The following is a 13,679-nucleotide window of genomic DNA, read 5'->3' as shown; positions in this document are numbered from 1 at the left end:
AAGTATATTTATTTGACTTAGCTTCTAATTTGTTAAATATTGGTTGGTTCACATAAGCATGGCAACCCCAAATTTTTATATGCCAAATATTTGGTTTCTTGCTAGTTTATATCTCATATGGAGTTTTGTCAACCGATTTTGATGGAACTCTATTTAGTAGGTAGGCAGTTGTTTTTAGGGCATAACCCCAAAAGGATGTTAAAAGTGTTGCAAAACTCATCATGGATCATACCATGTCTAACAAGATGCAATTCCTTATTTCTAATACACCATTTAGCTATGGAGTATATGAAGGTATCCCTTCTCAAAAAATCAAATTCTCTTTCCAGTGATCCAAAAATTCAATACTCAAGTATTCTCTACCTTGATTCGAATCTCATCAAGTATATATAACCATATATAGAATGATCATTAGTAAATGTGATGAAGTAGGAAAAACCTCCTTTAGCATGTATGTTTATCAGGCCACATACATTAGAATGTATTAAGTTAAAGAGCTCATTGGCCTATTATCCTTTTCCATTAAAGGGTACTGACAGCCGAAACTAGTTCCTCCGAGTTGACCTCACCTTTTCTAGGCTAATATTATAAGAATTCTTGATGGGGCTACGCTCTTAAGCCTCCCGAACTAGCACTTGAGGAGAAAAAGGCAACCATGCATACTTCTCCACAAGACCCCCCAACTTTCGGTTGAGGAAAGCACCCCACAACTCTTCCCGAACGACTTTTTCCTCTTATGTTTCAACATCTAACCCAATGATCATCAGGGGACACGTCATGGAACATCAAGATCTCTCGGAGTGGGAGACAAAGCACGAAGGTGGCCTTATAGTGCTTGACGGAGTTTTTAACTCGAGACAAATCCACCTTCCCATGGTCAGTTTTTTCCATCACAAAAGCACTTGCTATAGTCATCAAGCTCCGCACCCCATATCCATCCTCCCTTGTGACTACCCTTGCAGACCACATGCGGATGAAGGGAGAAGATGGTAGAAAAGGCTAAGAAGGCCCTCAACACCCTTCAGATCACCATGAAGAGGGTTGCTTATTTTCAACCATATTGCAAAAGGTCTTATTCCTTGTGGTCTCTCATAGCCATTTCTCCTTCATATCCTAAGTTGTGATGGAGATGGTGCACCAGCATCTCGCAAATCTTTGTACCTCCCACGGAGGAAAAATATCTACCACGATGAGGATTTATCCAATATTCTATTTGCCTCATCTAGCTAGTAAAAGAAAAGTGAAAAACGCCTGCAAGACTCAGCTCCCCAAGCGAGCATGTCTCCTCAACCACCCAGGTGGTCCACTATTTGCTGTCATTTCTTGAAGAAAATGGAAGCATTCGAATAAATGTTTTCTTTCCTTTTAATGGCTTATTTATCTAAATGTAGTAGCAAAAGAATAGTTGTGGGAATAAATGAGGGAACATTCAAGAAGTACTTCCAGTAAACTTTCCCATAACACTTAAAAGTCCCCATGTACGAGTGTCAGTCTCTTGAGACAACCTAAAGGCACATGATGTAACTCTCTCCTCCTGGAAAACAAACCGTAAGCAAAGGGTCATCTCCCCGGGACAAGCATTAACTATGCCCTCGATTGTAGCTGTCGCTCAACACCTACATGAGCCATTAAGAGTTATTTAGAAGGACGTATCAATGAAGTCCTAGAAGCTAGCTGCTTGAATTAAGGCGCTCCCGAGCACAACCAGTTTCCACCAGCACTGGTGTGATATTCTTTAAAAAGTATCTCCTTTGGTGAAGGTGTTCTCCTCAAAGATATTGCTTCAAGGGCAACGCATCTTTAAACCTCCAACTATATATGTAGGTCATGTTGAATTGTGTAAACAAAAGATATCAGCATAACACTTTGGGAATTGTTTAGCACTCCCTCTGGAAGATATGCTTTCTTAGAAGCACCTTTAAACAGTTTCACGTCTACCGCACAACCTCTTTAGAGTAGTCTTGTGTTTAGCACTCCTATAATGATGATCCTCTTAGACTGACTGGTTTTCTTCAATGTTTTAAAAATCGGACCAGAAAGCGAACCGGTCTATTAACTGGGTCATGGGTCAGTTGGTCCAACCGGTTGAACCGAAGTGGTTCGATCGGATGATGTCATAAATATATATATATAATTTATTAAAGATAATTTATATCCTGCAAAAAATAATTAACAAAAAATTATAATTAATCATCCTAATAAAATAAATAATCAATAATATCAATACAATTATAATAATTTTAACTAAAATCATCAATATAGTTAATGGCATGGGAATGATTGCTCAATAGGACATATAGATCTTAACTAATAAAAATCAGCAAGAATGTTTAACAGCCTAAGATGTCCACAATACGCAACCAAAAATGGTTTAGAGACCATAATCAATAATATCAATATAATTTTAACTAAAATCATCACAAAACCTGTCAAATGCCCAAATCCAACAAGATTAATTATATCTCAATATCAAAGTATTCTTAAACAATGTTGTTTGACAAACAACATCCAATACAAACACAACATCAACCACTCCTCAATTTCAAATTATCTCTAACAAACACAATTTCAAACTCATAATGGATATTGCAACCAATCTTCTTCATTATTTTCATCTTCTTCTAGTGAAGCACCACCTTTGCCATCTTCATTGTCTTCATCAAGTACCATAAATTCAGCATCTTCATTGTTTTCATCATTTTTTGGATGTTCTTCAGTCATACCCTCTAGCTCATCAATGTCAAGTTCGCCTTCTTCCTCTTCTTCTAATATCCAAAACTTAGTTTCGTTGATTGATTCATAATCAACAGGGTCATAAGATTTTTTGTCAACTTTAGACCTATAAAAAGTAAAAATAATCACTAAATCAATGTTTGAAAATAAGAACAAATAAAATAAATAAATTGTTGTATAAAACGGTTTCATACCTATTTTGCAAACGCAAATTGTAATGAACATATACCAAGTCATTGAGCCTTTGATGTTCTAATCTATTTCTCTTTTTACTATGTATACGCTCAAACACACTCCAATTGCATTCACGTCCAGACAAAGAAGATGTTTGACTAAGAATTCTTATTGCCAACTTTTGCAAAGTTAGCGCATCATAACCAAATATCTTCCACCAATCATCTAAATAAACAAACACAAATCAATAGAATGCATTAGATAATAGATATCAAATTACAAGTTTGATAAGTAAATTTTAAATAACAAGTTTAATTTATGCTTACCGGGTCTAATAGTCCTGCAACTTGTAATAGCCAAATCTCGTGAAAAACCTTGCTCTTTATCTCGAAAAAATAGAATCTCATCAACTAGTTTTTGCTTATCAATTACATCCAAAACTCCTCTCATAATTTCTGGCTTTTTGTAAGAATTTTCTTGATCATATTGAAAAACTGGATTGAACCAATATGTTGCAGCATGAAGATCATGGCGTAACATTCTATCCCATCGTCCCTTGATCAATGCGGTATAAGGCCTGTACAAAGTCTTCCTTCCTTTGAATAAATTTTTTATCCCTTTACGAGCCCTATACATTCCATCATAAACATACCCTAATGATGGTTTTTCATCAGAATCACAAATGCGCAAAAGGCGTATCAAAGGTGTCATTATTCTGACAAAGATTAAGCTATTGTTCCAGAATCTTTCATCTAAAACAATTTGCTTAACTTCTCTACCTTTTGGCATCTTAAGAAATGTTTTATAGCCATCACTTACCACCAAAGCTTGCAGGTGATCTTTGTGATCATGTAAACTCTTTAATGCAATAAATGTTGTGGCAAAGCGAGTAGCTCCTGGACAAACTATCTCTTTCCAACTAGGCCTCATCCTCAACTAATTCAAGGTCCATTTGTGATCGTAGATGAAAACAGTGACATTTGAAGCTAAAGTAGCAACATTTTTCACATCATTCATCTTTAACATATCTTTCATAATCAAATTGATACAATGAGCAGCACATGGAGACCATCGAATAGTAGGATATCTCTCTGAAAGTTTCCTCCCAGCAGCTTTATAATTAGCACCATTGTCTGTCACTATATGAACCACATTATTTGGACCAACAAACTCAACAATCTCTGCAAAAAGATTACATAATGTTTCAGCATCCGTTATGAAATTTGAGGCATCAACAAACTTGGTGAATGATAGGCCCTTTGAACAATACACCAAAAAGTTAATCAACGGCCTTTGCCTAGTATCTGTCCATCCATCACCCATAATTGTGCATCTGACTTCAGCCCAATGTGATCGAAAAGAATCAATAATTAGCTTGATTTGTGTCTTTGCATCCCTCAATAAATTAACACGCAATGCATGATAATTAGGAGCCTTGTATCCATGGCCCATACTAGCTATTTTGTCAACTGCTTTCTGAAAAAATGGAGAATTCACTGCATTTGTTGGAATACATGCATCATAAAACCATAAAGCAATTGCCATGTCAATGACATGCCATCTTTCTTTACTTTGCACACAAGCCTTAATGGAAGGTTGTTTAGAATCTTGAACTCCATACTTGAAAAATGATGTCATCTCTCCAATTTTTCTCTTTCCTTTAGAGGATGCAGAACTACCACTTTTACCATCTTTAGTTGTAAAATGTTGGATCTCTTCAATCTCATCATCATCATCAAATTGAGGCCCATTATTCTTTTCTTTGGCCTTTTGCAAGTTTTCTTGTAGTGACCCTTGAATCAAAAACCTCACATCTCCTAGAAATTTTTTACAAGAGTCAACATTTCCCTTCATTCTGTTAATGTCTCCTCCTGCATTCTGTTTTTGACAAAAAGTACATATTAAGACCTTTTTTCCTTCATAATTTTTTGTTTTAGTAACATATCTCCATGTTATGTCTTTTTTTTGTCTAATAGTTGCTCATTGACTAGGAGTATATTGATCTGAGGATTGTTCTTCACTATTTGGAGTTGATCTTGAGTCAATAGTTTCCATTTACTAAAAACAAATAAAAGCACAAACAATTACACATATTACAACTAATATTACACAAAGAAATTAATTAATGGGGCAAAGTGTAGGTGCTCTAGACCCAATCAGATTGGGCATGTTGTACACTGACAATTGTAATCATGTTATTATTTGAATAAGGAGTTATTCAAATTCACAAGAAGTCATTCTATTAGTTTATTGTTATTATTGTAATAACCGAATGAAACTAGATAGAAGTCCATATGATGTATACTGTGAATAATCTATAAAGATGTGAGATGATGCATCACAGTTTATAGACATCATTAAACGTCCCAAGTCGTAGCAATGTCAAGAATGGACATTGACAATTGCGGTAAGACTTGTATGTGCTATGTTTTTGCTATGTGATAGCAATGGGGGTCTCACACCCATAGGCATGGGGATGCCTAGACAAGTACATAGGTGACTAATGTTGGAGAACGTGTCACTGGACATGACTCGCCATGAGAATCCATTTTGGTTAAATGTTGATGGAATTCTCATACGAGATGGGTGTAACTAATCCTTGGACCTGAGGTTGTCACGGTCATCTCATAAGAAGACCGGTATGCTTTGACATCGTTTCGATGGGCCTAGACAAAGGCTACACGTGGGCGATCGTTGGGTATATCATGAGGCTTATGGAGATGGGTGCATAGCCAAGATGGGACTCGTCTATCCCTTGATAGAGGATGATGTATCTAAGGCGCATTCGGTGGATATTCACTTTAAATCCATGGCCATGGTGAAAGAGATCAATAAGGAGTTATTGATTCACTTTCTATTAAGTGAAGATATCCGAAAGACCGAAGAAAACTCATGTGATTATTATCAAGCAACACATCGCCACACTTGAGATCACATAAGATGCATTGACGAGAGGATCGTATTACACGGTAACCATGCTCGTGAAAGGTTATTTGCGGATTATGAATCCTTCTGAATAATTGGGTAGGCATGACGCCTTGCTAGAGGCCAATCTTGTCTTATGTGTTCGTACCGACACATTGCCAACATATTCGGAAGCCTAATGAGTCATACGCAATAGGCACGGTCCCTGGCTTAAACTAGGAGAGTGGACGTATGGTTGAGTGGGACACTTCGGCAAGAAGTTGTGCCGTCGTATGTTCTCACGGAAAAAGAACAGATAGACGTAATGACGTCGATATGACGAGGAGTCGTCGTAATGGAAAGAGTTTCCTAAAAATGGCATTTGATTAAATTAGGAAGGAGTTTCTAATTTAATGATTTTCTATTTGTTGGAGTGGCAAATAGGAAATAAAATATTTTTGGGCTTAAGTTAATATTTGGACTAAATTAGATTTGGGCCAAATATTAAATTAAATATTATATTTGGACTAAATTGGATTTGGGCCAAATATTAAAATAAATATTATATTTGGACTAAATTAGATTTGGGCCAAATATTAAATATTATATTTGGACCAAATTAGATTTGGGCCAAATATTAAATAAAATATATTTGGGCTTGAATTAGATTTGCGCCATAATATTTTATTTAACCTATAAAAGGATTGGGCCATTTAATTATATTTCTAGTTGGACTAGAATAAGCCCACTTATGATTCTAATTAAATTAGAATTAATGAGCTAGCCCAATCCATTAGGGTTTTAGAAACCCTAGGATATTTCATTATAAATATCCTTTTATAGGTTGCCCATTATTGAGGTGATTTTTGGTGTCGTTTTTCAAGAGTTGAAAAACGCATTGCCGTTCACTCTTCCCCGTTTCTTTTGGCATCGATTTGAAACGTGGGTGTTCTTTTACCGTCCATACACAAGCTGCGCAAAGGAGAAGGAGCTAGCACTCCTATTCCGCTCTCCTTGCCAACGGACGCGTGCCGCGTATCACGAGTTAGAGGCCGGACGCTTGGACGGCTCGAATCCGCGAACGACTCGATAATCTAAAGGTTAGATTTATTTATTTGTTTGTGAATGATTTGATTTCGACGTTGATCCAATCGCCGGGATCGGGGTAAGGTTCAAAATATTTGAACTACGCTGCTTGCCCCGTAGCGATCTTGCTTTACTTTCACAAACTGCAATGAAACTAGTAATAGAATTCATAATTCATAAACAAAGAAAATAGTTACAACAAATAGCAAACTTTAATTACAGTTTAAGAAAATTCCATGCAATTGAAGGATGATTCAAACTTTAATTACAGTTTGAGTAACTTTAATTGTAACATAAATGTGGAGGATGATTCCACGCAAGAAAATTATCATAAACCCAAGAGAAGTCAACAAAGGAAGGAAAAACTAAAATATTACATAAAATCTCAGCCCCAATCATATTTATATTGCATAAAATCTCAGCCCAAATAACTGTAAGTTTCGAGAAGAACAGAGGTTTTTTTCGAAGAAGGCAGAGGAAGGAAAAACTAAAATATTACATAATATCTCAGCCCCAATCATATTTATATTGCATAAAATCTCAGCCCAAATAACTGTAAGTTTCGAGAAGAACAGAGGTTTTTTTCGAAGAAGGCAGAGGAAGGAAAAACTAAAATATTACATAAAATCTCAGCCCCAACATACTTATATTGCATAAAATTTCAGCCCAAGTAACTGTAAATTTTGAAAAAGAAAAAGACAAACGAACCAGACTAACCTCTTGAAAGAGAAGCACGAGTAGAGCTGCAAGGTACGATAGCGAGAGGAGGAGTGTGGTGGCAAGGTGCGACGGTGAGAGGAGTGCGGTGAAGTGTGGCAGCGAGGTGTAGAATCTCAAATCTATAGATGTGCAGCAGTAATGGAACTAAGAAGAAAAATATTCAGAGGAAGAGCTACGAGAGGCCAAAGCAGCAACAAATGGGAAAGGTAAAGTGATAAACCCTAGGTAGCCCAAGTACCAACTAAAATAATTAAAAAATCGGGGTTAACCCAATTTCCGGTTCTGACCCAGTTCACCGGGTTATCCCGGTTTTGACCTGTTTAAACGAAGGTCAACCATATACATATAACCGGACCGGATGACAGACCGGTTCCCAGTTTAACAGGTCGAACTGGTCGGTCTGGTCTGGTTTTTAAAACATTGGTTTTCTTATCCAGCTCCAGACGTAAGTGTAATGCTGAATCGACATCCTTTGACTTGCTTCTTCAACATATTTTCTAAATTAAGCATCGGAGGGCCCGCATGCAACAATTCCCCACATGCCTTCTAATTGCATTTGAGTCTTACATAACACTCCTTTTTTTCAAAGATCTCTTCCCAATCAAAGACTTCCTTCTCTCGAACAAAGATCTCTACTCCTCCACGAGGAAGAAGCTCGTCTCGCACAATGGAACTTGCTTCTTCAAAGCTTAGAAGTTGTTTATTCAAGACCTCAAGCTACAGTGTACTTTACAGTAATTCCTTGAGGGTCATTCTCTTACATTCTTGTCAGATCTTGGAGATCTGATAGGAGTTCTCAAGAATTCTAAGGAGAATTCTAGAAAACATGGGAGAATTTGATAGAAAATAGAGAGAGAGAGAGAGAGAGAGAGAGAATTTTCAAAATTTGAATTAATCTTCCTGTGCCTTCCTTGGGGACGATTAGTCTCTATTTATACTGATTCTCCAACTCACATGGGAGTTCTTTCTCGCCAAAAGCAATAACCGCCTAAGTACAATCATACAAACCATATGCTTTATGTAAGGCTTCTCAGTCGATATTCCCCCCCTCCTTTATTCCCATGTACAACATATTAAGAAGGTACATAATAATTTCCCACCCTTTGAGGAATTTCTTGTCCTCAAGAAATATAAAGTAGGCTAGCTACCCTAGGAAAGTACTTCAGCAAGTCTGGGAGGTATTTCCATGTGTTGTTTTCTACATGAAGGTTGGATCACTTCACCAACACCTAGGTGATAGGGGCTCTATACCTGTAGATGACCTTCTTCTCTAAGATAACTATAGGCTCCGCTATAAGGACACTGCTTCCAATGCCTAGAGGTAAGCTTGGGCTTGCTGCTTAGCCTTCTACATAATTCTTTAGTAGGGATATGTGGAATACTAGATGAATTTGGAAATTCTCCGGTAGCTGAAGCTTATATGCCACACTCCCCAACTTGGTTAAAATCAGAAAGGGTCCATAGTACCTTGGGCATAGTTTGGATACGGGTCCTGCTATTATTGCCTTGAGGTAGGATGGTTGTAGCTTCAAATAAACCTTTTCTCCCACTACAAATTCCCTTTCACTTCTTCCCTTATTTGCTTGTTGCTTTATTCTATTTTAGGCCACAGCTAACTCTCTTTTGAGCTGCTATAAGATCTTCTGGGTCTATTGAAGGTGTGCATCCACTGCTGCCACATTGGTAAGGTCATGAATGACCGGTAAGAGGGGTGGTTTATAACCAAACAGGGATTCAAAAGGTGATATTCTGATTAAGCTATGGTGGCTTGAGTTATACCACCACTAGGCTAGGGAAAACCACTTACACCATCCCTTAGGATGTAGAAAACATAAACACCTCAAGTAATTTTCCAGACATTGATTTACTCTCTGTTTGCCTATCGGTTTGTGGGTGATAAGCTGAAAATATACTTAGCTTGGACTCGAGAGCCTTCAACAACGTTTGCCATAGGAGATTAGTAAAGACCTTAACTCGATTAAAGATTATAATCCTGGGAACTCCATGCAATTTAATAACTTGGTCAAGGAAAACTCTAGTAACCTCCTAAGTGGTAAAAAGGTGAGTTAGGCTTAGGAAGTGTGCAAACTTTGTAAACCTATCCACCACCACTAATATGCAATTGCTTCCTTCTGATCTAGGCAACCCTTCAACAAAATCCATCGATACACTTTCCTAAGCTTGTCCTAGTATGGCTAACGGTTGTAGCAACCCTGGTGAAGCCACGATTCTCTACTTGCACCTCTTACAAGTGTCACAAGCCATCACAAACATAATCATTGTCTCCTTGAAATTAGGCCAAAAGAAAAGTTGTTTAACCTTATGGTATGTGTTTTGTATCCCTAAATGCCCTCCCAATGGGGACTCATGCAATGTTTGAAGTATCATTTCATTAAGGTCCTGACAATCATCAATTATTATCCTTCCTTGATACCTAATTAACCCATTCTTTAATGTGTAACCCCTCTTACTGGTAGGGTCTAGGATCAACTGCTCCAACAAACATTTAAGCTGCTCATCTTATTCATAACTGGTAGCCACCTCCTAGTACCTGTCAGGCACTAGAGTAGAAATAACAACCAACTCCTCTTCTTCTTAACACCTCGATAGTACATCAGTTGCCACATTTTCTTTCCCATTCTTGTATTAAATGATGTAGTCTAAGCCCATCAATTTGGTCATTTCCTTCTTTTGTAACTGAGTGTGAAGTTTCCATTACAGCAAAAACTTCAAGCTTTCGTAGTCTATCTTGATCACAAATGTGGTCCCTTCAAGATAATGCCTCCATTTCTCTACCACAATTAACACAACTAATAATTCTTTCTTATAAATGCTTAAACCCTCATGCCTCGGGGCTAGGGCTTGGCTGATGAATGCTACGAGCCTTCCCTCCTACATTAGAACATCCCTAACTCCTTTTCCACATGCATTAGTCTCCAGCATGAAAGTCTTGTTAAAGTCTGGCAATCCCAGCATCGGGGCCTCACTCTTTGCCCTTTTTAATTATTCTAAGGCTGCTTCAGCCTGGGGACCCTACTTGAAACCCTCCTTCTTCAATAGCTCAGTCAATGGCTTACTTATCACCCCATAGTTCTTTACAAACCATCTATAGACCCAGTTAGGCCCAAAAATCCCCTCAAAGCCTTAATAGTGGTTGGCCTTGGCCAAGATTTCATGGGTGCCACTTTCCTAGGATCCGTGCTAACCCCTTGGTTTGAAATGACGTAGCCAAGGTACTCCACCTGGCTTTGAGCAAGGGCACACTTTGGCCTTTTTATATACAATCGGTTAACCCTATGGATCTCAAAGGTAGCCCTTAGGTGTGTTAGGTGTTAGATAAAGGTTTAGCTATACACCAATATGTCATCGAAGAACACGAGGATAAAGCTTCCTAGGTGAGGCTCAAATATCCAATTCATTAAAGATTAAAATGTGATTGGGGCATTAGTAAGGCCAAAGGGCATTACTAAGAATTCATAATGGCCCTGATGGGTTCGAAAGGCAATTTTTGGTATGTCTTGGGGTGCCATCCTGATTTGGTGATAGCCTGAACGAATGTCAAGTTTAGAAAAATGGTGGCATCCCTTAGTTCATCTAATAGGTCTTCAATGAACGGGATAAGGAATTTGTTTTTAATTGTCATGGCATTTAGTTGGGAGTAATCCATGCAAAAACTCCATGATTCGTCTTTCTTTTTTACTAATAACACTTGGGATGCAAAAGGGTTGTGGTTGGGTCGAATCAAAGATTTTTGTAGCATGTCTTTGACATTTTCTCTATTTCTATTTTCTGGGTGGGGGGGGGGGGTCCCAGTATGCTTGAGCATTAACAGAGTTGGGTTTCAGGCTAACAGAATGATCATGGGGTCTAGGAGGAGGTAAGGCATTAGGTTCCCTAAAAAGATCCTCAAATTCAACTAAGAGTATATGAAGTAGGTCAAGTTGTTATACCTCCCATTCCATTTGTGGTGGACTGCTGACAACCAACATGAGTTCATTCCTCTCCTCTTGGCTTTATTCCTCATCTTCTTTTATGGCCTGAATGGAAAAGAGTTGGACCATCTAAGTCATCTTTTATCTGAACATATTTTGTAGGCATTTCCTCGTAATCATTTTGCACACTCCCACCTTCTTATTGCCTGTTTGGGCCATCCTTCTTCCTTCCTTCTCAAATGTCACCTCCATCTTATTGAATTCAAAGCATATGGGGCTCACATGCTTTATCCAATCCACTCCCAACACTACATCACAACCTCTTAATTTGATCAACCTCAAATTGCTCCCTTTGCATTTCCCAACAAAAGCCTGCACATGCTAACTTACTCATAACCTTGTTCCCATTTGGTATTGTGACTGTAAGGGGCTAAATGTTAACCAAAGGGCATTTCAGTTTCTTGGTTGTCCCTTCATCCAAGAAACTGTGGATACTCCCATTGTTGATAAAAAAATCATCAATATGTAATCCTCCACCTTCCCCACTACCTTGATAATCTTGCTATTGGTCAGTCTTCTTAATGCAGGCACAGATATCTCCCTGTTATCCTCCTTTACTCCTTCAAGCATCTCATTCATCTCCTCATCTCCTTCACTACCTTCTTCCCCTTCCAGTAGAAGCAATTGCTTCTTACATTAGTGGCACGAGAAGTACTTATCCCCACATCTAAAATAGAGCCCAACCAGCCTTCTTTGTTCTGTAGTCTTGTCCCTTTGTGTCTTAGGGGTTGGTAGGGCTAGGCTTCTAACCCCCTGCATGCCCTTGTTAACTTCCTTACCAAAGTTCTTACCCACGGGGGTCAACACATTGTGTGTTCCACCCCTTATCAACAGCCTCTACTTCCTCAGTAGTGCCTCAACTGTCAACTAGTGCAATCTTACACTCTCCGCTGCATGCTTAAGTGTTCTAGGCTATAATACCTTTACCATTGGCCTCAACTCTTCATTTAGTCCACTTATGCAATTTGAAACAAAATAAGCTTCAATAAGGTGGGGATTGTGGTTGAGCATAAATGCCTTCAACTCTTCAAATCTGAGTTGGTATTCTAACACAAATCCCTTTTGCTGGATCTTATTGAATTCCTCCACCACATATGCTAGACCTCTATCCCCAAATCTTTCACATAAGTCCTCTAAAAATTCAACCCACAAACATCCCCTCTTTCACCTTGGACCATCCTTGGTACCAGGCATCACTAGCATCATTAAGGTAGGCGGCAACCAAGGTCACCCTCTGTTGATCCAGAATTCCTTACCATTCAAACATCCTCTCACGGCTTTTGGCCCAATAATCCCATCAAACATGGGGATGTCTAGCTTTGGCATAGGAAACCCCAGGTGGTTATACCCCCCAAGTCCTTCCTTCCAACGTCCTACTACATGCTCCCCTACTTTCCCTGGATCATCTCCAATTTCGGAGGTTCTAGGTACCATTTGATTTGTCCCCTGTCCGAGGAGAATCAGATCAAACCTCCCCCTAGGAGGAAAATTAGGAGAAAGCCTTACCGAGTGTTGTCTGGTAAACATCATCATGAACCCCTGCAATTGCTCCCTGATTTGAGTCCCAACCTGTTCTTGGATCTGAGTGACCGTCCTATCCAATTTCCAATAAATGGAGATGATTGCTTCATAGTTATAGTTAGATCCTATCTCCAACTAACCCACTTACGCTTGCAAATCGGTTATCGTAGAGCCGAATTGTTGCAGCTGCATCTCCATATTCTTCATTCATGTTTCCTTCGCCATCTACTTGAATTCACAGTGAACTGATCCAGTCTAGGATGTGCTCTAATACCAAATTGTCAGATCTTAGAATTCTGACAATTCTCAAGAATTCTGAGGAGAATTCTCATAATTCTAGAGAACAAAAGAGAATTTGAGAGAGAGATAGAGAGAGAATTGAGTGAGAGAATTTTTAGAATTTGAATTAATCTTCTCATGCCTTCCTTGGGGACGATCAGTCTCTATTTATACTGATTCCCCAAGTCACATGGGAGTTCTTTCCTGCCAAAGCAATAATCGCCTACGTACAATCATACAAAGCATATGCTTAGTGCAAGTCTTCTCAAC

The 13,679-nt window shown here is 38.6% G+C and overlaps 2 protein-coding genes across 2 annotated transcripts; both read right to left on the bottom strand.

Moving 5' to 3' along the window:
- Positions 1-2,574: 2,574 nt before the first annotated feature.
- On the bottom strand, positions 2,575-3,837 carry LOC127791598 (uncharacterized). Its single transcript, XM_052321583.1, has 3 exons — positions 3,234-3,837; positions 2,928-3,132; positions 2,575-2,839 (listed from the first exon to the last, which is right to left on the bottom strand). Exons 1-3 carry the CDS (start codon positions 3,835-3,837, stop codon positions 2,575-2,577), a joined length of 1,074 nt encoding a protein of 357 aa, XP_052177543.1.
- A 6-nt stretch (positions 3,838-3,843) lies between these two features.
- LOC127791597 (uncharacterized) lies at positions 3,844-13,341 on the bottom strand. The gene is made up of 4 exons (XM_052321582.1): positions 13,279-13,341; positions 13,116-13,203; positions 12,099-12,217; positions 3,844-4,785 (listed from the first exon to the last, which is right to left on the bottom strand). Exons 1-4 carry the CDS (start codon positions 13,339-13,341, stop codon positions 3,844-3,846), a joined length of 1,212 nt encoding a protein of 403 aa, XP_052177542.1.
- Between the last annotated feature and the right edge of the window lie 338 nt (positions 13,342-13,679).

This window comes from Diospyros lotus, chromosome 15, assembly GCF_014633365.1.
Source record: "Diospyros lotus cultivar Yz01 chromosome 15, ASM1463336v1, whole genome shotgun sequence".
In the NCBI taxonomy this organism is placed as follows: domain Eukaryota; kingdom Viridiplantae; phylum Streptophyta; class Magnoliopsida; order Ericales; family Ebenaceae; genus Diospyros; species Diospyros lotus.
The sequence above is the reverse complement of the archived record's forward strand: the minus strand, read 5'-3'. Positions and strand labels throughout refer to the sequence as shown.